The 26,151-nt window shown below is 39.2% G+C and overlaps 1 protein-coding gene across 1 annotated transcript in view; it reads right to left on the reverse strand.

The window, feature by feature from the left end:
- Window positions 1-112: 112 nt before the first annotated feature.
- Window positions 113-26,151, reverse strand: part of cacnb2a (calcium channel, voltage-dependent, beta 2a) — a 64,316-nt gene continuing 38,277 nt past the window's right edge. Inside the window, 12 exon segments of the mRNA XM_026291928.1 lie at window positions 113-3,259; window positions 7,078-7,260; window positions 7,760-7,855; window positions 8,586-8,737; window positions 10,916-11,025; window positions 13,196-13,254; window positions 13,370-13,450; window positions 16,603-16,736; window positions 17,036-17,112; window positions 17,230-17,366; window positions 17,484-17,606; window positions 23,121-23,240. Of these exon segments, the coding sequence (XP_026147713.1) occupies window positions 2,543-3,259; window positions 7,078-7,260; window positions 7,760-7,855; window positions 8,586-8,737; window positions 10,916-11,025; window positions 13,196-13,254; window positions 13,370-13,450; window positions 16,603-16,736; window positions 17,036-17,112; window positions 17,230-17,366; window positions 17,484-17,606; window positions 23,121-23,240 (1,989 nt within the window). The 3' untranslated portion in view covers window positions 113-2,542.

Raw genomic sequence — 26,151 nt, forward strand, 5'->3', positions numbered from 1 at the left:
CAATATCATTAATTAATATAATAATTATAAATGAAAATATTTGTGTAATTTTACCTTTATCAAGCTTAAAGTTCAAACACTGTGACTTTGCATTACACAGATTGTGTGTATTGGCCTGTGGAAGGAGAAAATCTCAAAAATACAGAAACCCTAACTATCTTCCTCTGGTAAACATTTGAAATGATTTTTTTTGTTTTGAAAATGCATCATTTCATTTACAGTGAGGAAAATGATGAAGAAAAATCCTAAAATGAGCATTGTTCATAGTATGAAGTGGGAGTTCAACAGCAGTCTTTAGAAAACAGGTGTCAGACTTAAAAAAAGATGAAACTTCATTGAGTTTTGGTAGACCTACAATAAGCTGCAATGTCACATCAAATGCCGTTCACTTGAAACCAATGTGAATCAGTAAAAGTACAAAGTAAAGGGCGTGTCAGTGTTATAAAATGTTTCTGGACCCATACAAAGACAACAGTACTGCATGTAAGAGAGGAAGTCGTTGTAGAACTCATTTGTCTTGTTTCGTCAAGGCAAGAATAAAGTGAGTCTTGAAGGAGGCATGAATATGAGCGAACCAAAAGTCTAAAACCATGGACGCAAAATTATAAGAGGAACTAAGTAATAAATGATGGGCTTAAAACTAAGGGAGTAGTCTGACACTTTGGGAAATACACTAACTGGTTAGATGAGACTGACACCTCTTATATCACAGTTCATTACAACTAGCAGCTGATTACTCAGTGTTGGGGTAGTTATTGTCATACAAGTGATATATAATACACCTGTAATACAACTAATATATTACGTTACTTGTTGCTGCTCATTAGAAAAAATGGGTCATGTGACTACTTTCTAAGGCAGTAACAAGTTATTTAAGTTACTTTAGTGTTACTCTCATAAAGCAGCACTGGAATGATTTAGTCTAATATAGAGTAAAGTTATTGGATTATCATTAGCTTATACCTCATCTGACCATGCTTTACTTGGCTGTAATGTGGCTAATGACATCACAGCCTCCACCACATTCTCAGCTTTAAGCCACCTTTTTTAGCTCCTTAAAATGCATTGCATTGAGACATTAACATTTCTCTTTAGGTGTCAGCAATCCAAGTCTGACTCCATTAGAGCTGACCTTCTTTAAAAGCTTCTTCAAATGGGATGTACTATTTTTAGCTATAAAAGGATATTTGCTTGCCTAGGGAGCGATTACACTTTACAAAGATGACAATATTTACACTTGAATAACACGGGTGTTCATTTCACAAAATTAGGACTGCTAAGAAAAATTAGGAAGTTGAAAAATGGATGAGATCTTTGAGGACATTAGACTTTGTCCAGAATTAATTACTGTTAATTAGGACATTAAAAAAGTCATAATGTTGTTTCTGCAAGTAACAAGTTACCTCATACCTTTGCTAAAATGAATTAAGTACAGCATTATATTATTGTGTGGAAAATAAAATTATGTAATGTCTTATCCCCAACACTGGCTATTGAGCTAGTGAGCCAGCTATAGTTTACAAACACATCCAAACTAGTTGTTTCCCTGTTTCCAGGCTAAGGTAAGTTAGCCAGCCGCTAGCTGAAGCCTCACATTTACCATACGTATGCATGGAAAGAGTAGCATTGTTCTTCTCATCTAGGATCAGTTTACAGTTGATCAGCTACACCTAACTTAAAACCAATGCAGTGTGAATCAACGGTCCTACAAAAATCCTTCTTCATGATGGTGGCAATGTTCGGTTTTTGTTCAAACACTGTTAAATGTGTGTTGAATCAACTTCATGATCATTTTAGAGGATATAATTTGTGCTGTTGTTAAATTGTATTGCATGAAGAAATGTGTTTCTGTTATTTAGTCTATCCTCTATAATATAAATATGCAAAATGACAGAAACACCTGTGGGTCTTTTCATACAACACAATCCTCCCTGCATGAAGGGAGGATTCATTGCAGGACTGTCATATTTGAATGCATTAGTTTTGGCCATGTGTACCTGAAAATGTGCACATGTGCACACTGGAGACCCAGTAGCTATAAGTCTCAGCATGTAAGCAGTTAGTGAATTTCCTAAATTGCAGAACTAATAAAAAGACTGCAAATGAAACATCAAATTAAATTTGTTAGTCAACCCTGTAGTCAACTCTAGCAGTAGTTTGATAGAAGAAATAATTCAAGTGGTAGAAAGCAAAAAAAATAAAAATAAAATAAAATAAAATGCTAATCACAGAAAGCACAGCTCAGCACAGAAAAAATTCTGCTTTTGTGTCATGCTTTGTCAAACACAGGTTTCTAATATGCATATTTGAGAATAGTCATGCATATCCACACATAAATGTCTATGCATAGATACGCACATACATATACATATTTATATATTTGTATCTATGTAATCAAAATCCTGCCACTGAAAAAGAGGAAACAGCTTTTACAAAGGTCTACATAAATACGACGCTGTGGTTTCAGGTTGTAGCAGCACAATGAGAGAACAGATGGTTTTAAGCGGAGTGTTAAAATGAGCTTAAAGTGAGATTTGGTCTGTCACTGGTGGATGTAGGAGTCTCTGGCCCATTCCCCTGTATCACCCCTCTTTTTGGGAGCCACCTCCCCCTCTCTATCTCTGTCTCTGTCCCGGTCATAGTAGTGGTGATGGTGGTCACGTGTCGGCCGGTGGTGGTGGTGAGAGCGCTGCTTGTTGCGTTCATTATGGTCCTGTTCACGCTCTTTGGAGCGATGGTGTCCTGCATTGTGACCAGCCTCGTCAGCTCCACCACGGTGATGGTGGTGATGGTGATGGTGGTTGTGGTCCCGGTGGGGCAGTGGCTCATAATGCTGTTGCTGTGGGTGCCCCTCGCCTACATCCTCATCCTCATCTTCCTCCTCTTCCTGATGGTGGAGCTGAGCCCGTGGCTCAATATAAGCTGAGTCCTTGCTCTCTCGGCTCTCAGGGGTCTCTGAGTCCAAAGTCTCCTGGCGGGAGAGGCCCCTGGCCCGACTGCTGTGGTGATGGTGGTGGTGATGGTGGTTGTGGTGCTCAGTCCTGGTGGAAGATGAGCGGTGGTGAATGTGCTGTGCTCTCCTGGAGGATTCTGTCCTCAGTGGCCTCTCCTCCTCATTGCCCTCCCCATCAGCTTCTGCATCAGCCTGGTCTTGGCTTTGATGGTGGTGGTGGTGATGGTGATGATGGTGCTGGTGATCCTCTCTGGAGCCCTTCCTCTCCACTAACACTTTATCTCCCTTCTGCTCTGCACTGCTGCCCTGAGATTGGTAAAATATATCAGTCAGTAGTGTGACAGAAAGCAGGAAGAGTCACTGCAAATACACACAAACAAAAGTCATGCAGAATAAACTCCACTTCACCCTTGCTGATTCTGGTGAATATTGTGTTTCCCAGATGCTTAGTGACTGTTTATTCCAGTGCATATTGTAGATATGCACTTACACTCACACAAAACCTAAGAGCATGAAATGTCATACTTGAATACACACACTTCACTTGGCTGTCAACCATCCATTGAAGGCTGGCTGTGGCCCTGGAGGATCCAAACTTGGTGATGTATTTTCAGTATTTTTTTGGTTTGTATTTTCAGTCTCCAGGACCAAGGTGGACTCCTTCATGGATTTCTGGCACCCGATGCCTTAATAACCTTTATCTGATGGTCTCACCACACTCACCACACTATTACATGTCACATGTCAACCTCACTCCTTGTCCTCGTCATTATCGAGATTTTCCTCAGTTTCAGTCTTACATTTCCCGTTGTGATGGCAGTGGATGAGAGAGGGTAACAGTAAGTGATTATACAGCATTTACATGTTCACATATATGATTAACTCAAATGAAACATAGAGATGTACTGTTTGTAATCAAATTACTTTTTAAATCAGCAAAAAGACTTTTAACCCAAATGTTAACAGACAGCCTCTGGTGACATTAACTAGTAAGGCAAATAAATTCACTGAAAGTGTGTGTAAACATGCTACCTCCTGTCTTCCTCTCTCCTTTCTCTAAAACTCCTCATTTTTATTATACTACATTTTACAATATGTTATGTCTTATTTTTTATCTTCTTTTTCTCTTAGACATGTTTTGGAGTTACTGTACAAAATGTAATTGGTCATGATTGGTATTATGTAAACAGGAATATGTATACATTACAAAGGAGCAGATTGAGTCTGTTTGCTTTTGATTTGAAATAATTGTAGGATGTTACACGTTTGTATCTTTTTGACATTTCTCAGAAATGCAAACAAGAATAACGCTGACATTGATTTTTAGTGCAGTCTTGTCAGTTTAGAACTAAATTCTCCTTTTATGTTTTTGTCTGTCTTCCGAATTTAACCAAGTTTACACTATTTATTCTAATATTTTTATTTTATATTAGATTGGTTGATAGTTCTGCTCTCTTTACCTAACTGTCCAGAGTAAATGATCACAAAGTTGATCACTGATCTTAGGCCTAAGGTGTTCTGGTACCAAGTAGACTTTAGAATGGCTCTTTGTTCGAACATGGCCAGCCAATGACTAGCATAGAAGTCCAGTCACAAAGCAGACAGGCCATTTATCCCAGTCACCCTTCTGCAGGTTTCTCCATCACTGGCCATGTGAGCACTGACATCTCCCAACAGAACTATGTTATCCACAGATGGTGCCTTTTTCAGGATCCCACTCAGTGTCTCCAAGAAGGCAGATACTCCAAATAGCAGTTTGGAGATAAATGTAGAAATCAATGACTGTACATAAATGCCGACAGCCGTCAATGTCCTCCTCTGAGCGCAGTTACAGTGAAGGTGACCCTCTTGTTCACCAGGGACTACGCCAACATAGCGGTGCCCAGCCAGGGGTTTATAAGTATCTCCACAACCTTAAACCCTTAACAAGTCTGTAAAAGAAGAGAGTTCAGCTCCTCTCAATGAGTTTGCTTCCACATCCAGTGAGGGTGAGCCCAACTGTAACTAGTTGATACCGCTCCACCACCCAGACACTACCTAAGAAGTGACATTCAATGCCCCTAAAACCAGTCTGCGATGCTAGAAATCGGCAGAACAAGCACTCTGACTTTGCCGACCAGAGATGAGTTTACACCATACCCAACCTCAATTCCTGTAGTCGGTAGGCCCGCATGGTGGTGGCTTCAGGTAACTTTTTCAGGCTGTGCCTAATTAGGTCCCATTGACCAAGGGCTGGCCACTAGATGCTCACTGGTGAGCTTCCCCATCTTCCCTCCAAGAGGTATCTATAGTTTTCCATATCCAGGTGAAATGATAGCTGCACAGCATCCAATCCATTCTTAAATTTGCTGCTTGTCTGTCTTTGTGCCCTTTGTTGAAACCAATTTGCCCCTGCTAAACAGCTCCCAGGACCTCTGGACACAGCCCCCTCCACTACTTTAAGGCTGCAGTTCACTGAGTGGTGTTTTGCAGGTGAGCTGGTAATGTTTGAATGAAGGCCTGTCCATGAGGTTTTTAACTCCCACCACTGGAATAAATTCTCATTCAGCAAACAGTAGAATACAAGTGAGCTGTTTTCAAATAATCCTTTTGGAAGTGACTCCTCAGAGTTGTGGTCAGAAGGTTATTTATGTCTGTTGTGTTGACAACCTGACAAATGCGCTGGCAGACACCATCACAGTAACAAAGGAGGACAGGGTTGGCCTGAGGGTCTCCTGACGCAGTAGATGGCTACTGGCGGGCCCAGAAGGCCTACAGCAGTAGTGGTCATGGGTGTAAACATCCAAGTGCTGAAGGAGCTCAGAGTGGCTAGGGAGAAGAACGTTTGGTTGAACTCAAGGAGGTTGAGTTGAAGGCTCGGACTGTGGGATCAGTAGTACGACAGAAAGCACACTACTGGCTGTAGTGGCCCATGCTGTAGTCAGCACGGAGAAGATCTGGTGAATGACTGGGGATGTCACTGGGCAGATGGAGCACTTTGAGCATTAATTGCTCCCAAATACCGTGTCCTCTGAGGAATAGGCATAGTCTGAAGACTCAGGTGAAAAAGTAGTCACATCTCTGGCAGAGGTCTCTGAGTAGTTAGTGTGACTGTGCTTCATCTTGATGCTGAAGGCTCTGAACAAATATACAAATAAAATTGAATTGAATTGAATTGAACACTGTTGGGCTGTCTTGGCTGACAGGTTTCTTCACTGAAGCATGCAGGATAGTGTCTGTAGACTGGCAGACCAGTCATGTCCATATTCACAGCAATATCATACATTTCCAGTGGGTTTCTGCAAGAGTTGTCTCTTTTTCCAATCCTTTTTGTGATTTTCCTAGACAGAATCTCAAGGTGCACCCTAGGAAAAGTATGTCTGGTTTAGAGCTTCCATTGTTGTGGCTCTTTTTTCTTTTATTGTTGACCAGAGAGCAGTTGTGACATGGCAAAGCAATTTCTTCCTGGGATTAATGTCAAAGTTCTATGAATTTTGAATCTTCAATATTGAATCTTTGCATCAAAGAGTCAGTTGACGTGGTCCAGGCACCAGGATGCCTACTGAGCACCTTTTCTTGGAAGTTTTATAAACTGCCATGAGGCCACATGTAAACATGCCACATGTACGCTGAAAAGAGACTAGATATCCAGTCTGGGAATGGCTTTGGGTCCCCAACAGGAGCTGTAAATTGTTGCTGGGCAAAGGGATGTCTGCACAACTTTGCTGAATCTGCTGTCACTGTGACCCGAGCCCAGAAAACAGAGGATGGATTGCTGTAAATGTCTCGTTAATTATTGATGGATAATTTTCCACAAAAAAAATTACTTTTTGTTAAAAATTACATTTACAGATGTTTTTGCACAATAACAGAACTGAATAAAATTCAAGAATTAAAACAAGAAATACGATACTTGTAGAGTAAACCCTTGTCTCCAATTGGTCAATCCTGCTCTAACTATGTGATTACTTTAAGTACTAGTTTAATGACATTAAAGGTTACATTTACATTTGGTTTCTTTTTTCCCCCTTCTGAACATTAAAGCCCTGCCTCTGGCACTTCCTGTCCTGCACATCTGGACAATTTGGCTACAAGTATCCCCACCCTTTCTGAGGCTGCCGTTGGCCACCTGTAAGCACTTGTACCTGCACACCGGAGACCTGGGTTGGGCTGGAGGGCAGGGTGGCCGTGGGCAAGTTTGTTAGTTGTGGGTTTAGGGGGCTGCAGTTGGGTGGGTGAGTGTTTTTCCAGTAGGCCTCTAGGTAATCAGCCATATGCTCACATGCATCCTCCAGCTGGTTCTCATCAAGGATGATGTCAAACATCTCCTGAGAATGCAGGGGGAGAAGGTGAAGTCAAAGTTAAAGAAAAGGACATATGATGAGGTTAAGGAAAAAGTTCTGTAGCATAATTTTACAATAAAATACCCACAGACATCTATTAAATTAAAAATGATCAGTGATGAAATCAAATTGATCTTCATACATTATAAAATGTCAAATCAACATTTGATACATCCAGCAACTCACTGAATTAAGAACTAAATGTCCTTCTGATTAAATTATGAAAAAATTTAAACACTTATTCCCCAAAGACACAGACTGGTATTTGGATTAAATTAAGCCTGCACTTTCACAAAAATAGAGTGTGTGTTTAAATTTTTAAAATTAGTAGCCTTATTATAGAAAGACAAAAATAGAACTGGCAGGAATTACAAACCCAAACCCAAAGTAAAACCCTAACTCAAATCCATCTCTAAAGTCTCAAAACTCCAGGTTATCACTGGATTCAAATCAGTGATAATGTGGGCCCATTGTGGACACTTACAGGAGGGCACTGAGCCAGCTTGTCAGCTGCCACCATCTGGACATTGAGGTGTTTGGCCTGAGACTTGCCCCTGGACTTGATGAGACGTTGCAGCACCTGAAGGCAAATGAGGACAGAAAGTAACACGGTCATAGATGGACAAAACTAAAGTGAAGTTTTGTTTATGTGTTATTCAAGTCTGTAAAACCTTATATAGTATGTTACTTTTGATGCACATAAGTACTTATGGGCTGTAAATAAATAAATACAGTACTTTTAGATCATTAAATGATCTGTGTAAATCTTATACAGCTGCACGTCATACCATGTAAAAAAATATTGCTATTATCCCTCACTAGTTAGCTCTGTGTGATATGGCAGGAGGAACTACTTATGAGCAGTGGTGGCAAACAGTTTTATTTTATCCCATGGAGAGTGTGATTCACTGCCAATTCGATCTAAAGCTTCTGGCTCATACTTATGTTACCTAAATGTCTGAATTGAATCATGTGCCCACATGCTGAAGGTCGCACTGATGAATCAGTTCCTTCATGCACGCACTTGCGTTCAACAGTCACGCCTGACATATTGTATTTAAAATCATAGCCAGGAAGCAGCTCAGTTACAGGAAAACTGTATGAGCAGTGACGAGACACAGCAACAAGCCAGAGACACTTATAAACCAAAGGAGATGACTAATCTGTGAGAGCAGAGGGAACATCATCCATAAACTCTATCTTTATTTTCTATCTGCACCCACATCTGCATTTGTTTCTCTCTTTACGTTAGATCTCTCACTGACTGTGTTTGTCACTGCATCAAAAATTACTTTTGAAAATGGCTTCACCTTGGGAGAGGTTATCTTGACATACACAATGATGGGTGCGAGGGAAGTCTTCCCCAGTTGTGACGGATGGTTGATGGTGTCAGCGTCGAGAACCACCAACTGTAATGTCCGTGCCAGTTCAAATATCCGCTCGATCTCACTCTGGACTTCAGCTAAGATAAAGACAGCAAGGGTTATACTCTCGTCTTTCCAAATATACCAGATCTGTCTACTGGCACCACTAAAACGTATTTGTTTATTACATACAAAACCCAAGAGCCTGGCTTGGTGTTTCCATTGTGTGTCATGTTAAGCTAACAGGCTGCTTGATGAAGCGTCATCTTCTCATTGGCAAGAACAAAATGTTTTAATATAAATAGGACATAATTGAACATTTCATTATTTTATATGTGAATAAGCATGCCTTCATAAATTGCAGCTCTGAAACCATATTAGACAGAGAATATTTACATTTGTTACAGTCTAATAGGCTGTAATGATAAAACAAAAGCTTTGTATGACTTACAGACATAGAATACTGGGTGTTATCATTATCATACTGCAATGTCTTGCTCCTTCCCATTGCTCTGTGTTATCGGCTCACATATTGGTGCTTTTATTGTGTTGCTCTCCTGTGCTGGTATTTTTTAAATTGTAACAGTGTTTTGTTTTGTTTTTTTTACATCTAGTCAAAGAGCTAGCTGAGCTGTTAACACAAGCACAATAACAGAAATGATGTTTAAGATGTGCTACCCATAAAATGAAATAAAATGATTCAGGATGTATTATCAGGAGTGGATACTCACTGTGTTTTTCTTTACTGAAACAGTTTTACTGCACCTTGTCTAAACATATTATTGGAAGAATACACAGCTGCCCCTCTACATTTGTCATGAGTTTGTCCTGTTGTGAGACATGTAAACACTGGAGAAATAGACTAATTGTAATTGTATTGCTCCAGTTATAATAAAACATATGATTTAAGTAATTAACTTATGACTCACTTATACATGTTTAGGTAAACATTTCTTTTTAAACTCTATTTTGTCTTTGATTTTTTTATTGGTTTTGTCATGAAGCCTGTTGTAACTCCCCTTCAAAAGTGCTAAATAAGGAAATTACTACCTTCTGGATGTATTTTGACCACACTACATCTTTGATATGGCAATTGTTTTTTTTTTTTTTTCAGTTTTGAAAATGCCTCAAACAATTAAAAGACATTATGACTTTAGTGACAAGAGTGAGTGGGTAATAGCTCTGAGAGGAACAGAGAACAGTGCTGTGTTACCTCTAACAAATGCTGTTACATCACTCAACCTCCATTCCCACAGATGATGATGTGACTGCACAATCCCACAAATATCAAAGCAGGGCAAAGTCCCAATCTGAACAAAATCATGGCTAAGCTTCATGACTTCCAGTCACGACAAAGTCTGAAATAAACTGATAACAGGAAAACATTCCAACCTAACAGCTCATTTAGATGATGACTGAGTCACAAAATCTTATTCTCCTGCAAAAATATGCCTAAGAGTTGAGATAATTTGTTTCCAAGGCATCATTTTCCTGAAATCGTTTATTGTATCTTGGAGTAATTCTGCAACAAGCCAATGTCAATGTCAGTTTTGGTTAAAGAAAATTCATAAAAAGATACGGATTTACATTAGAAACAAATGCAAATGCTTGCTATGACTTGAAAATAAAATGGATATATTTTAACAGGACGGATGCCAGGTTAATGACTCAATAGACTTTAAATGGCACTCACTCAAAATAAAAAGCTTTAGGTAAAAAGGTGAAACTTTAACTCATAGCTCTCAGTCCTAATGCATCATTAAAAAAGACAGCAGACTCGATGTAGCTGTTGCCTTAAAACTAATTTTGAATTTTTCTGGGACAGCAGCACTTCAAACTCTTGAAAAAGAGTGTAGTGGAATGTAGTGGCTCTGTGTAATCATAAAAAATTGACATACAGTACACTTTCTGCTTCCAGCATGCACTTTTTTCCTGTGCTGCAGCCACTAACTGATGTGTATTTGATACATAACAAAGATCAGTCTTGTCACCTCTGTTTGACTCAGGAATCTGGGCCATTCTAATCACATCTAAACTCCAATCAACCTCAGTCAAATCAGAGAGGTTCTTGAACTTGTTATCGTGAGTTTAAACGCAATCTTTCATTCCTAACAAAGAAAATCGGCCAAGGCCACTCTGTGAGTTATCATTACCATTGTCAAGGGTTTCTCTAATCGTTTCCTTCCTTTTCCACATAAGCTAGTCTCCTTAAAAACATTATGAATCAAAACACCAGATGTTCCCAGGCACTGCTGTGATTTTTAGCCCAAACGTACCCAAGTTTGAGCGTGTGTTGGAGCGTTCGATGATGGCATGCTTGCTGGGATTGTTCAGGACTGAGCGTTTAGCAAGAGAGATGTCCGCTGTTACACGAGTGATTGATATTCTAAGACAGGGGGGGAAAAAAAGCTGATTAATCAGATAATATATACGTAATATATACCTATTCTTGCAGTAAATTAAAACCAAAAATAAAGATACAAACAGTTCCAAACACTCAAGAGTTCAATGATAGGTGAGTCAAGAGTTAGAACACAGGGAATATTGATGTAGAGTTGTTCAAACCATGTAAAGAGATGTGGAGGGGGAAAGGGATCATTGTTCTTTGTATAAGAATACACAAGTTAGCTTTTTAATTGCTGGTTTGACAAAAGGTTGGATTTTAAAGTTATTTGGAGCTATTGTTAGAGCTACAAACCTTCAAATATGCAGGTTTGTTCACAGTTTGCTGGATAATAAGGAAAAACTTAAACTTAAAACTGAATCCATCCATGAAAATACTGTAAATTTAACTCTTTTTGCTAGAGGTTTAATGTAATTAATAACATGAATGCCACAGAAAAACTCAATTGAACTCAACCTAAAGATCATTTACAACCTCAAATCCTGCTACGAACCTTTCTCCCTCCATATTTAAAAAGCAACAGAGGAATGAGTAAGCAACGGCTGTATGACACATGGCTTCATGGCTGCATAATGTATGACTCGAAGGGGATGTGGAGGCATGGCAGGGCTAAAGCCATGCGAAGCTACTGTCAGTCTTTCCTTCTCTTTGCTGTAAAGACAGCGAGTCGCTCCAAGTGTGTTTGTCTGAGATAGATAGTGGATAGTGTTGTAGCTCAGCAAGCAGCTCTCTAGTATGTGTATGAGGGAGTGTCGATATGTAGCCATAACACTGCCTTAAATATCTTTTTCTCTGAATACAGCAGAGTTATTGATGGCCCATGGGTTGTGTTTGCTGCCTCTGCTTAGGAATAAATCTTTTTCATACACCCTTATCTGACTTGCTAATCCTACCATCACCAGCAGCTCACAGCTACAGCTGGCCAGGGGTTTGGTTGTGTATTCTTGCTCTTTTATACTTTTATATGTGACGGCCAGAGGATTTGGCTGTACTGAATTTTCATATTCAGGTAGACAGACTGACTAAATTTGAGCAGGAAAAGATATTAGAAGATCTGATTGTCGTATTAAACACTACTTATAAGAACAAAGTGTATATTGTACTTTACACAGGATTTTGCAGGGTTTTTCACTTGAACAAATAAACACTTAAGCATAGGGACTGCCCAATTACTAGAATTATGATTGATTGTGCCACCAAACAATCACAAGAAAAATGTAATTGAGAAGAAATGATTATTTTGCTGTATTGAATTTATCATATTTTTATTGTGTTTTATTGTGTCAGCAAAGCAAATCATGTGTGTGACATCTGGTGGTATTTAAAAATCAACGCAAGTGAAGATGGGGAAAGGAGAGCAGCAGCATCTTGGTCAGCAAAAAAGGTGGAATGGATTCTGTTTCCTGGGAACAGTTTGGGTTTCAGAAATCATATTCAATGCCACATTTGCTATATGGGGTGTTTGCACCACTAGGTAACACTGTGAATGTTTTTAACTTACTCTTTATACTAACTACAGTATATTCATGAATGTCCCAAATAATTGTAAAATATTAACAACAGAAATCTTGAAATGGGGTGAAGTGCAAAGGACACAAAAAGACCAGTTGCAATGCTGAAAGATAAATAAAATCAGATTTAAATCTATTGGTTTGTCATACTTATTCTTTCTGGGATGCTTCCCTTCACATCGATATGTGCAATCATATACTGTACCATGTGCTTGCTTTTCAAAATAAGCGTACACTATTACTCACAATAAATTCAACTAATACAGACTTTTCTAACTGCAACTAAAGAACCAAATTAGAGAATTAACATTAGTCTGCATTAGTGAAACCATGTTTAAACAACAGGGCCCAAGTAAATACTCTTCTCCACACTGGCTGATAGTTTGAATGGATCATAACTTCATGGCCTTTCTGCTCTGGTTGGGTGGACAGACTCATTGAATAAGGAGAATCCTGCTCTGCTCTAGGGTCCACTATGGCCTATTAAGGACATGGAGAGGCACTATTTAAAGCAGCAGCACACATCTCCAGGCCAAACAAACTTGTTACACACTCTCTTGGGTAACCTCAGGAGACAGATAAATATCAGCCTATAGAGTCAAGACAGAAAGGAAGAATGGGAAAAGAAGCAGGAAACTTACCTTCCTTCAAATCTGTGTTTCAAAAAGTCAAAGAGTGCTTTTTGCATCATGTCTGTCACCTATAGGCAGGAAATTCACAAAAAAAGGAAAAACAACACAAAATGTTATGCTTATGAATTCCCAGATGAACAAGAAAGACAATGCTGTGTTTGAAATGTGAAAACAGTGACGCACTTCGTAGCCCTTCAGTGACGGTCCAACCAGAACCACGGGCCGCATGGAAGGCACAACGTCGTACGGAGGAATGTGTTCCGTCTTTAGAGAGGAGAAGAAGAAGAAAAACAGTTGAACTCATTTATGGAGACAAAGTAAACACTCACCATCACAAATCACTTGAAGGGTTGGAACAACAATGAACCAGACAATTTAAAAGCACTGGAATATTTTGAACCATGTGATGGGATGTTGGCTGTTCTCCCAAAACACAAGCAAGCTTTGATTTATGATAGATTTGCCAGTTTACTTTTACAGTTTACAACAAACTTTCCTGACAGATTAACTTTCTCATCTCATGGTTCTGATGTCACTGGGTTAGGGGAACCAAATAACAGGAAAGGTTAGTCAGAAAGGGAAGTTGGAGCAAATCAACAGAAGACATGAATATGACTGAAAAACATGAGAAATAAGGACACAGGTTGACAGACTTTTTCACTACTGTTGGGACAAGTGGGAGCTCAGTTATAAATCACATCAATCATTGAGGCATTCTTGGCCAGATCTTTGACATGTTTGATAATAGCAGATTTATAATAATTTAATAGAAAATATAGGAGTTGGGACCATTGCTAATGAGATATGACACTAGTGATGAAATAAAAGTTCAATGTCTGTAAATTTATTTATTTGCCTTATTTCTCTGAGTTGATAAGATCAATACCACTCTCATTTAAATCTATTTACAACCAGCAATTGCTTAGCTTAGCTTAGAAAAAAAGACTAGAATCAGGAGGAAGCATCTAGCCCAATTGTACCTGAAGGTAAAAAAATCGGCTTTCCAGCATCCGTAAAGCTCACTAATTAACTAATTATTCCACACACACTTATAAGGCTGTGCAAAATAATCGATATTTAGATCCATATTGATATTCTTTAAAACAATATAATATCGATATTCCAGCCCCTGATAATGAAACTCCCTCTGGCCATAAGGGCTTCTCTGGCCAATGCGGTGGACGGGGCCAGTCCTTCTTCTACAACACGTGTCTTTGTCTTTTCACACCAGAAGTGACGTGAGTAAGATGTTGAAGATTTTAGCAGCACCTTTGTCTTTAAAAGCAGATCTTTGGCCTTACTCTTTCTGATTTTTGCTGTAGGTTTTTGTCCTGCATTTGTGCTGGGCCTAGTCCATACTTAGTCCTGGATTTTGTACTGTACAGTTTTGTATTTTAGACATATTATTTCATGTTAAAAATGGAATTTAGTGTTCCTTATTTTTTGCCATTCGTGTTTATAATTTGTTACTGTACGTATCGATTGTGGATTTCTATATATTTAAAAGTATTTTTAAAAAATTATACATTCATTTATATTAGTTATTCTTTTAAAATGGCATGGACCTACAAAATTTTTACCTCAAGAGTCAGAGCTAGCCTCTATGTCTTTTGGTATTTTTAAATCAGTGTTACTCGGAAGAATGAATGAAAAATTGTATCAATACAGTCTTATAATTTACTGATTTTTAAAAAGTGCGTTTGCAAATTTAAAATGTTTTTTAATGGTTTTAACAGAGGATAGCACTGGATTGACAACATAAACTATAGAGTAAGACTAGGGCTGGATGTGTCCACATCCAGAATTGAATTGCATCATACAGTACCACACTGTATGCATCGTATTGTTCCCCATGTATTGAGGTGCATATCGTATCATGACATCGTTAACGATACCCAGTCCTACACAACAAAGCATAAAAACAAACTGCATAAGAGTGTTTTGTTACTTTCAGACAGAGGAACACTATTTCTCATGTTTCCAGCTAAACATTGTCCAGTGAAGGGTGTATTTGCCAAAAAGTCAATCTATTCCTTTAAATATCAATAGAAGTTTCATGAATGCAGCTTCAATATATTTGCTTTTACAAAAAATCCTGTAGCAAGTGCCATTTGTATGTTCTTAGAATAAAAAGCAATTGTTTGCATAATTTAGGAAAGAACATCCCTATAAAACTTTAATTTAAAAAAAAAAAAGTCTTTGCAGGTGAAATGCATTTCTGTCTACATCTTGACAGTAAAGCAGTGAACCTGATGCTACCCTGTGTCCCAGGAGTCTGACATAGAAGCAGGACAAAAATAAGTCTCATTTTCTTTGCAAAGCAAAACCAGTGCATGATCTAAATTGAAGCCTTGTTGGAGAACAGACAGTTAGGACACACATCTTAAAAGGTCTACATTACACATTTATTTTCAACTGTCACTGCCTCAATTGCCCCATATTTGACCAAATATTTAAACTACTTGTTCAGTTTGTGTAATCTTAATGATAAGCACGTCAGTAAACACTGTGTCTCCATCTATCGCCCCCTCATTTTCCTCGTCTCTCGACTTCTAGACATTTTCTTTTGTCTAACATTTTATGCCATCATTGGGCTTTCCCTGGGACGCTGTGGGACTTGATGCCCACTATTGCTGGCAAACACGAGCGTATTAATGAGCACTGTGGTCCTGATACGACTCTTCACTTCAGTCTGCTCAGTATGACACTGTAAACAAGACCCTCAGACAGAAAAACCACCCTGGTTGTGACTGGTAACAATAATCTGTCTAGCAGCATCTCTAATGTTCAGTAATTCACATTTTTAAATCTTATTTATTTAATCTGTAAAAACAAATATAAATACAAATTGTGTGTCAGTAGGTGTTTTTTATTACTTTTCCACAAAACCAGGCTTCCCACCTATTTCCAGCCTTCATTGTAGGCTAAGCTAACAATACATTAAAATAGAAAATCAGATTCAGATTTTATGTACCTCATTAAAAAGGTGTTCATTCTGAGGTCTCACTCAATCACATCACAAGGTCACATATGAACACAAAATATTACAAACACAACTTAGAGGATTGCAGGAGCAGTGACTAGGGTGAGAGGTCAGTAGAGAGGGGAGTCTCTGCAGAGGAATTGCATACAGGTATTGCACAGGTCAAGCCAGGGAGGTCATCCCCAGACCCTGCAGAGTGGTGCTCTGAAAAACCACAACTTACCGACTTCTGCTTCTGCTTAGCTGTGGTGAGACGGAAGAGGAGAAAAAGAGAGGTTAAGAACAGGCATGCATGCTAATGGACGGGTGCACGTCGAGGGACAAGAACGGTGGTGTAGACAAACAGGACGGCGCTGAGTGAGGCCAAGCAGGCATTTTAGTCAGAGCCGTGCAGACGGACAGAGAAAAGAGGGTGAGGTTGTCCAGAGTTTACCTTCTTAAAGAAGGGCATTCGTTTCTCTTTTGCTAGGGGTGACATGACAGTGTTTGGACTGGCTTTAGGGGAGCGCAGGTTGACGGGAAGCTCATTGTCCTCAGGGTCTAAGCCTGTGGCGTCTATATCAATGGCTACGCACACAGACAGACAAGAGCACCATCACACATAGGTGAACACAGTAGGTCACAGGTAACAGGTTATGTTTCACATCGACAGTGGCACAGAACATAGCTACTACATAGAAAGAGCAAATGGAACATGTAAAATTATATGTCACTGAAAAATGAAACTTTACTGATCAATAGAAAATATGGCGAAGCTAAGTTTCCAATCTCACCTTCAAGTGGAATTCAGTGTTGGTTTAAAGGATAAAGACATTTAATGGAAGTGTGATTTTAGGGTTTTAAAAATTGCCATTGCAGCAACTTACCAGATGAAGGAGGCGTAGATTTCCGTGAGTTAGGAGCCACTTCACCTAAACTAGAAGATGAGTTTGCTCCCAATTTACTGAAACAAGACAGATCATTTGTCATGTGAGGTCAACAACCCTAACTAAAGGAGTTTAAATTAATTCTAAATGATCACAGAGCTAAGACAAAGGACTTTGGTGACGAGGCTTTTTACCTGGAGTGGAACTTGCTCTGTTTGGCTCTCTGCTCCTGGAGGATACGAGTGTTTTCAAGCTTCACTGGACTTGGGATGAAACCGATTTCACAGCCTTCTTTTACCAGGCGTCCTATCCACCAGTCATTGTTGAATTTCTACACAGAATAATCAAAGACATTTATTTTGAGCATCCACGATCCTCCTAATCATGATCATCATTTTAATTTACCTTGGCATCCCTATCTTGAGTAAGATGAAAGTTAACTGCTGACCTCTTTGACATGAAGGAAATCTTTAGCCTCAAAGGAAATAGCCATGCCTGGCACAGGGACATCATCATCGTGACTTGGACTGTAGTTGACATTTGTGCGAACTGCAAATGCAACTGGTTTGGTCTGTTAAAAGAAGAAAAAGGAAGAAGATAAATAAAAATCCGAGACTGTGCATACATACCTGACATACATGTTTTTGGACTGTGGGAGGAAACCAGAGTACCTGGAGAAAACCCACACAAGCACAGGGAGAACATGCAAACTCCACACAGAAAGGTCCCCGATGGGTTTCAAAACAGGAACCTTCTTGCTAACAGTGCTAACCACCAAGCCATTGTGCTTTAATTATAATAAAATGTTTAAATTTTGATTGTTTTGTGCAGTATTGGCAAGATGTGATTCTCGTCTGAGCATGTGTAAAATAACCTTGCTGACGGACACAAGCAGGGTCAGACTCATCCAGTTTAGCTATGTCTCCATGAATAATTTGGCTGCTGCCCTGTCTGCTACAGGCTAAAACACTGAAACTTTACAATCCTGAAGCAGACTTGTATTAGTGACCACTTTGACACCATCTGTAAATCTCCACTGCCCATAATGACACATTAGATTAATAGAAAAACGGGATTTCGAAAGGATTTACTAAGCCTAGATCAGAAAAATGTATGGGGCCAAACATATGCTTGCTTCTTTAAACTAAACTGTGTTGCAACATTTGAATTACTGTACGAATTACACAGAATGCTTTTGGACATAATCTTTGAGCCATCCTGGAAGTGATAACAGCAATGGTTTGCAAAATGGTCATGCCCCCAACCAGATTACATTCGCTCTGCTTTTGACTGTGTGACGAGCATGACACAAGTGAACTGAAAGCCAAAGTGACTGCCCAGGGATGCAGCTTAAAGTAATCTCCAAGCGTAGAGTTGCACATTAAATATTTACCTGCAGATGAAAGAAAGCAAAATGAGGAGAAGGGTGTTAAATATTTAGCTGGAACCAAACTGGACCCACTAGATCAGTGCTTTTAATCCTGTAATTTAGTTGGATTTTATGTAGATCCTATAAAAATATTTTCAAGACATACACAAATTTGGAATGTTTTTTTATTAGTCTCTGATTTTCCCTGGGCTGAGCTAATTTCAACTAAAGATTGAATTTACAGTAACAAGTGTATGGCTCTGTAAGAGTGCACATATTAGTAAAGTATATGTGTACCAGATTAGTTGTAATTTAAAGGACATATAATCTGGTACAAATAGAAACACATGAAAATGATCTTATCTATTTTTATAGATCAAATAAATCACATAACATTAGAACTCAGCACAAAGTTTATTACAGCTTGTTTGCGTTGAGTCATGGCGACTGGACTTGGAATTTAGGTAAAATGTTTCACCACTAATCAAGTGGCTTCTTTAGTTGAAACTTGAAACTGAAAAAATGAGACCTGGACCTGAAAAAATAATTATTTACTTTCAATGTCCTCATTTGTGTTCAGTGCTTATTGTCTCAAATGCTGTTCCATAAAATTGCCCATAGGCGTGAATACTGAGTGTTTGTCTCTCTGTGTGTCAGTCTGGTGACAGACTAGTGTCCAGGGTGTACCTCGCTTCTCACCCAGTGTCATCTGGGACCTTCCCCCTCAAAACTGTCTATAGGATAAGGGGTATGCATAATTGATGGATAAAGATGAACTATGATGGATTATGGAAATAAAGTATTAGTGAAATCCTCCTGGAATCATTTTCCTTGTGTGGTATATAAATGCCACATGCCACTGACAGCAGATGTCTGCATGATGTGCACATAGTGGCACTTTAGACTGCTGTATAATCTCTACCTTTACTGACTATGCCCATGCTGCTCTGCCACTCCTTACATAACAGGGGCCTTCATTATTGATGCCACATTGACTGCAGTGAGTGCAAAGAGAAGAACAGAGGGAGAGCAGTGGAAGCTGGTTAAGATGCATTGGAGAGGGGTGAAAAATGTGAGAGGAAAGAAGAGCAGTAGGTAAGAAGCAGACCAACGTTAAGACAGTGATAACCAGATCCAGAGACGCTGGGACCCCTGGGAGGCAGCACTAACGAACATAGCCAATTAATGGTGCACAATGCTTGTCACAGTATCACATCCCATCCATGCATATTTCACTAGATAATACTGCCCAGTCTTCTCTGTACTTACAGTGACTGACACCTGCTAAAAACCAATCTGCTGTTGCTGATTTGCTATGTAACAAAGCAGCACACACAAGTTCTCAAGTTATAAATCAAGATTGCCACAGTGTTTTACCTTGAATAATGTGGATCAATTTGAAATTAATTCTCTTCAGCTTTGTGCACTGGCCACAGGCTGTACTGACGGCTTGTAAAATTTAATTTTATATACTATAAAGGGAACCATAACCTTCATTTATTTAGTGTGTAAACATATCTATAAATACCCAGGGTTGCTTTAGCACACTGTAGGCGTGCACAGTAAGTACCCTAAAAATAAATCAAGACTGTTAATGTCTATGACTAACCGACTGCAGCTACCAGTTATTTATTTTTGCCGGGAGCTTTTAGTTAGACTGTGTTTATGTTTTGTTTCCTTATACATTCTGTAATGTTTTGACTATTGAAGCATTCAAAAGTCAAAGAGTAATAATTTTTTCACTTAAGCAAACAGATATACGTTTCGAGACAAATGCTAACTAAGATTCGCATGAGAAAATTGCACTTTTATGTATGCTTGTTGAATATTAGCTTAGCACAAAGTCAGGAAAAACAGCAGGAAACAGGTAGTACAGATCTATCCGAAATCTGTTGACTTGCACCACCAAAGCTCAGTTACTAACATGTTATATATTATTTGTTTAATCTTTACAAAACCAATGTGTAAAACTGTCAGTTCTGATTTTAAGAGGTTATGTGCCAGATTTCTGTCAGGAAGAGTAACTTCCTGAATTCTCTACACCAGGCACATTGAACAACAACTTTTTAAATAGGTTTTTGTTCAGAGTTTGTTGCATTTGGACAGAACCAGTTTGACCAGGGTATACTCTTAGCATGTACTATACCTTCATAAATTTGGCGGATTTTCACAAAACAAATTAAAAAAAAAACATGCATATAATTTTCTTTTGTTTCCGTTTTTCAACATTTATGCTGTTTAATGCACAAATTAATAAACTAAACTATCAGTGCAGCAAAGGCCAAGATATGCAGATTTTTGGTCCATAACATGGGTTAAGCTCCAAAGACAGAATATCCTACATTTCCTATAATACAGTATCTTTTCAGTAAGTCTCCCCTGCCCTTGACTTTCAAACTCCACCTACCCCATTTTAAATGCAGGGTTTTTGTTCAAAATGACTTTTCTCTAAGCCTGATCTATGAAAATCCCACATGACATCTTTTCGGATATTTTCTCAGACTTGGCAGCACTTCTTCACAGAAGACATTACGAAACCATATTTATTAATTGAGCAACATTCAGGACACTGGGAAACGATGCACACAACATTAAAAGCATCAATCTATCCTCACTACTTACAAATATCAGTGGTATGTTAGGAAAGTAGTTGTAAATTACTGCCCATAAAGGCACAGAGTCAGAGTCTGCACTTCCTCTGACCCTAGCCTGCTCAATCTCCAGTGGCCAGACCAATGCAAGGCTATTTTTACTGGTCATCTGTCATGTAAAATGCCAGCTGGAGTAATTTGTACTAGGTTTTGTATAAAGCCAGTTTATCTTTTTAATTAGTGAGCCAGGGAGTGTTACTCTGGAAAATACCAACACAGATCTGCTTGAATGATGTGTCTTTACAGTGCAGGAAGAACATGTCCGCTTAAATGGTTGGATAACCAAAACGCTTTGAGCCTTACAGCTAATGAACGAATTAGCTATTAAACACAATAAATCAATTTTGCAGACACAATATGCAAAAGTAGAGCGCCATGTTCTTTCCAATGAGCTGTAAGGCAGGAAGAAGACAGAGTGTGCACAGAAGATAGCAGATTTATTTTACAAATCAAGTATAAACCTTAACAGTGCCAGTGATTTGAATCACTATAGATGCATCTTCTGATTGCAGTTCCTGTCAGGCAAAGGCAAGCTTGCTCTGCCGTCTGTGTGTTTGTTTATATGCTGCTAATTGTGGCCCAGAGCACAGCAGAGCAGGCGAGGCTTGGCTCAGATAAACAGTGATGCTGAGCCCTGTGAGGCCCCTAACCTCTCACATCAGCGGCCCCTAATAACCCTGTCTTCATCTGAGAAACCAGCTGAAATTGGCTGTAATATCCTGTTCCTATTGCAGTCATCTCATCAGTCCTGCAGCATTGCCTGCTAACCGTACCCAAGCATTAGTTAAAAATCCTATGGCTTGCTGTTCACTTCAAAGCCTCAGAGTGGGCAAGGTGAGCTGGGGAGGACAAAGGCAAGGAACGTTCGAGTAACACCAACTTTACACACAAACCTTCACCAAGTTGATCTTTTCAGAGGTGAGATCTAGAAGGTATTTCTCTCATTTGGATCTTGTCCTCTGGTGAAAGCTTCCTGGTGCCCCCCTACCAGACTGACAATGCAGTAGCTAAGTTGCTTGTATAAAAGTAGCACAAACATGTAGGCCTAAAAAAAGAGACCAAAAAGTAAGCAGACTCAGCCTTTCATCTTCCAATAATAAACAGACCAGCGTAAGGTTTACACTGCAATGTGAGTGATGCCTGCCATCAGTCATTCAAGCATAATAAACCAGTTTTTGTGTATATAAACACTTATTTGTACTTCCGTACATTTACATCCCCTTTCCCCTCATCCTTGCCATCCCAACTACATATTTAACCCCAACAGTCACTCTGAAATTAAAATAAAATAAAAACCAACTTTCAGCCTAAAACCAGCTATTAAATGTGCTCTGGGAAATTGAGTGGTTCTCACCAAAGTCCACTGTGATCTCAAACAAACCTGTCAAATGCAAATCACTCCTTATACAACACTCGCAAATTGACTTTTTAAAATATGCAGTATTTATATTCCTCTTTATTAGCTAGCAGGTTGCCACTTGTTGAACAGTAAAATAGTGTGAAACCAGCACCAGGAATGTGTGTATGTTGCTCATATTCTTGTATGTGAGCATCCTGTTTGGATACTGATTTTTTTTCTGGCTTTCCATGCCTGTATTAAGCAGTGGGTTGCAGAGAGGTGCATTGAAGTACAGAAGTAAAGATGGGGTCAGGCCTGCAACAAAGGTTGCAAACCACTGCACTCAGCTGTGCCTTTTTACATGGTTCACCACTGTAACCATTCACCTATTGCTGTGCCCAGCTGAGAGCCACTCCTTAAATATTGCATTGCCACTAGTAGTCTGAAACTCCACAGGTGACTCCCCTAGGTCAGACGAAAAAAACCTAACTTCAAATAAATGCCTCCACTCTCAAGGTCTAAAACTAAAAACAGTCCTTGCAAAAACAACGTCAAGTGTACGTTCAATTTTACCTGACTACTGGGTCTTCTGGTTCAAAGTCTGAACACCCACCTGGCCTCCAGTTCAATATGTTCCTTACACACCCCTGCTGGAGCACTGAGGCCATGATTCACCAGGCAGGATCTGGACAGAGTGACCGTAGTGCTGCTGTTTAGGACACCAACCTTGGCCTTTTCGAGCTGTGCCTGAGCCTGTCGCTCTGCCTCTCTGCGCACTGCCTCCTTATCCTCCTCCAGGGACACATCGGAGTCTGATGGACGGCTGGTGTAGGAATCTGCCGAACCCTGCAGAGACACAAACAGCAAAGCCTTAGTGACTGACTGATTTTTGAAAAATGGTCAACTTGGGAGGCCGAGCAGCTTACAAACATGCAGACATATTCACACAGATTTAAGTGTTAAATTAGTCAAAGAAATCTCAAGTAATCTAACAAACATAGTATAACAGTATAGAATATATGTACTCAGCTACATGAGCAGGCATATCATTTTGCTATAATTCACATTACTGCAACAACTTAGGAAGTCACAACAGCCGACTGAATCTGTGGCAAATCATGGACACTTTCTATTTTTTTGAGAAAGGGTGCCCAGGGACACAAATTGTTTTTCATAGAATCACATCACCAGCAGCTCTTCTTCTATCCTTAGCTCTCTGTCAACTGCTTGCCTGTAAATTTGCTGTGATCCCTCTGTGACAAAATGGGGAAATGTTGAAGAACACCAGGTCTTGTTATGTCTCTGTGTGATATATTGCACATCTACTTACTGATAAACCAGCCTCACACATACTAGTACACACACAATCCAGACTGCAGTGGATTGGTGCACACCACCTCCTGCATTGGTGGCCATTTTCTTATATGCAACATGAACCACATCAAAAATAACTGCTGAAATAGAGAGTGACTACTATTTGGATGATAGAGTGTAGTTTGACTTAAACCATCTAAATCAAGAGAGCAGTAACTACAGATAAGAAAAGATGAAGTTGAAAAGAAAAATAGAAAAAAATCTGTTCCAAGTTCTCAGCTGACTGGATAAACTGTTCAGCACATTCAAAGGATTTAAAGTTGCAATGTGTAAAAAGTGCAAGATTTTTTATGGCATCTAGTAGTGAGATTGCAGAATACAATCTCCTATGTACCCCTCACCCTGTTCCAGCGCTGAGGCTACAGTGGCTGTCACTTTTAAAACCAAACACAATTCCCTGGCTACAGCATTTGGTTTGTCCATTCTGGGCTACTGTAGAAACATGATGGCACAATATGGCTGCCTCTGTGAAAGGAGACCTGCTCACTATGTTGATTTAAAAGTTTAATTCCAAGATTAAGAAAATGCAACGGTTGGTATTTTCAGGTGACTACATGCTAATCAACATTTTTATGAATGCTATATTGCATTTCTGCCAATAGAACATTTTAAATATTATATACTGACCCTTTAACACTTTAATTTTATGTAATTTTAAACGGATTATTTTACAAAAACATGATTGACATAAATCACCACATTAGATGCAACCTAAAACCATGTTTCATGTTACTATGTAACCAAATTTGTCTCATTTAGTTTTCACTATTTGTATTTTATATTGTATTTTTATTTGAAACTATACATTTTTAAGGCATAATATTTATGTTCACATACTTTTATATATATGGTAAATAATGATTTTGATCTATAATCAGAGTCTGGTCTTGACTAATTTTTTACTAAATATAGACCTCTGTATTTTGGCTTCACAAGTTTACTGGTGTAACATACAACTGAATAAAATGTGGACGAAAAAGAATTTGGATGAAAAACATAAAAAAGAGAAATTAATTTGTGACCACCAAATTAATTTGAAATTAAAATTAATGTTGAATACCAACATTAATGCATAACAATTCAGAATATAATTATCACCAAAACGGGAATAAATCAGGATTTAAGAATAAAACCAATGATTTTTAACTAAGGGAAGGCATGAGCTACATTCTTACCTGCTACTATGCCACCCACACAAGGTCTTTCATTCATCTCACTGCACCATTACACACTGCTGTCTAAGTTAAAAATAGCCTCCCTCACTGCTTGATTTTAATAACCCAGCCCTCACATACATACAAAGGAGGATCATACCTTGTCCTCCTCTCCACTTGCATTACATGACATACATACAGAGATAACACAAGTGTTGTTACTGTACCTAATACAAGGTTATTTCCATTTATATTCTAAACATTATATGAAACCCCGCTGCTTTTCAATGACTTATGTGTCTCTGATATGAATAACTCATTTCAAAGCAGGTGCATGAACTATTCATGGGCTTAATTTGCTGTCATCACATTAAGTGATTTTCTGGACATCAACAAGCATCTAAACCATGTGTTGTGTCTGGGATTCTTCAGACGCAGCACTACATGCAGCCCTTCCACATGAGGATATAAATGTCCCAAACTGGCTATTTATTGCACTTTAGTTTTCATTTCATGAGCTTCATCTGGGATTGAAAAGCTAAGGTGAACAAACCTATACTGCTTTGATTTTTGAATCAGGTCACGACTAATGTTAGGGCGCAATCAAGAACACTGTCCCACTGGGTCAGCAGGAGGTAAGGTGGAGCTCTGCCCAAAATCTGACAGCCATAATTGATAACAACACCCAGCTTCTCATCATCATCAAGACAATACACAACCATGTCATATTAACCCCCAACACTGTGGACTGATGGATGCACTCAAGATACAGGCTTACTGCACAAGCACATGCACACAAAAACACCAATCTTTACCATGTAAACACACTCAAAATCATCTTACACAGGCATCGGAGCTCTTGATGCGTCCTCCCTTGGCTCGTTTCAGCAAGCGGATCCAGGTGGCCTTCATCAGCCACACTGGTCATTCAGTGTCCTGAGCCACTGCCCCCCCCCCACTACTGCTACAACTACACCTACACCTACCTGCACTGCTATGGTCACCTTTGCACCAGTGCTGCAGCTACTGTCACTGCTCTGGCTACATTCAACACTGTAGCTACAGTGACAGCTGGTTCCTGTTACACCTCGGCTGCAATTGCTACCATCATCTCTGGATAAATTAATATCTTTGGAGTCAGAGCTCCCTGTTATGCTGCAGCTCCTGCTCCCGCTGCTGCCGCTGCCGTTGCCAAAGATAGGGAATCCACAGGAGCTCTCTGCCCCACG

The sequence above is a fragment of the Mastacembelus armatus genome, chromosome 20 (genome assembly GCF_900324485.2).
Source record: "Mastacembelus armatus chromosome 20, fMasArm1.2, whole genome shotgun sequence".
Classification (NCBI taxonomy): domain Eukaryota; kingdom Metazoa; phylum Chordata; class Actinopteri; order Synbranchiformes; family Mastacembelidae; genus Mastacembelus; species Mastacembelus armatus.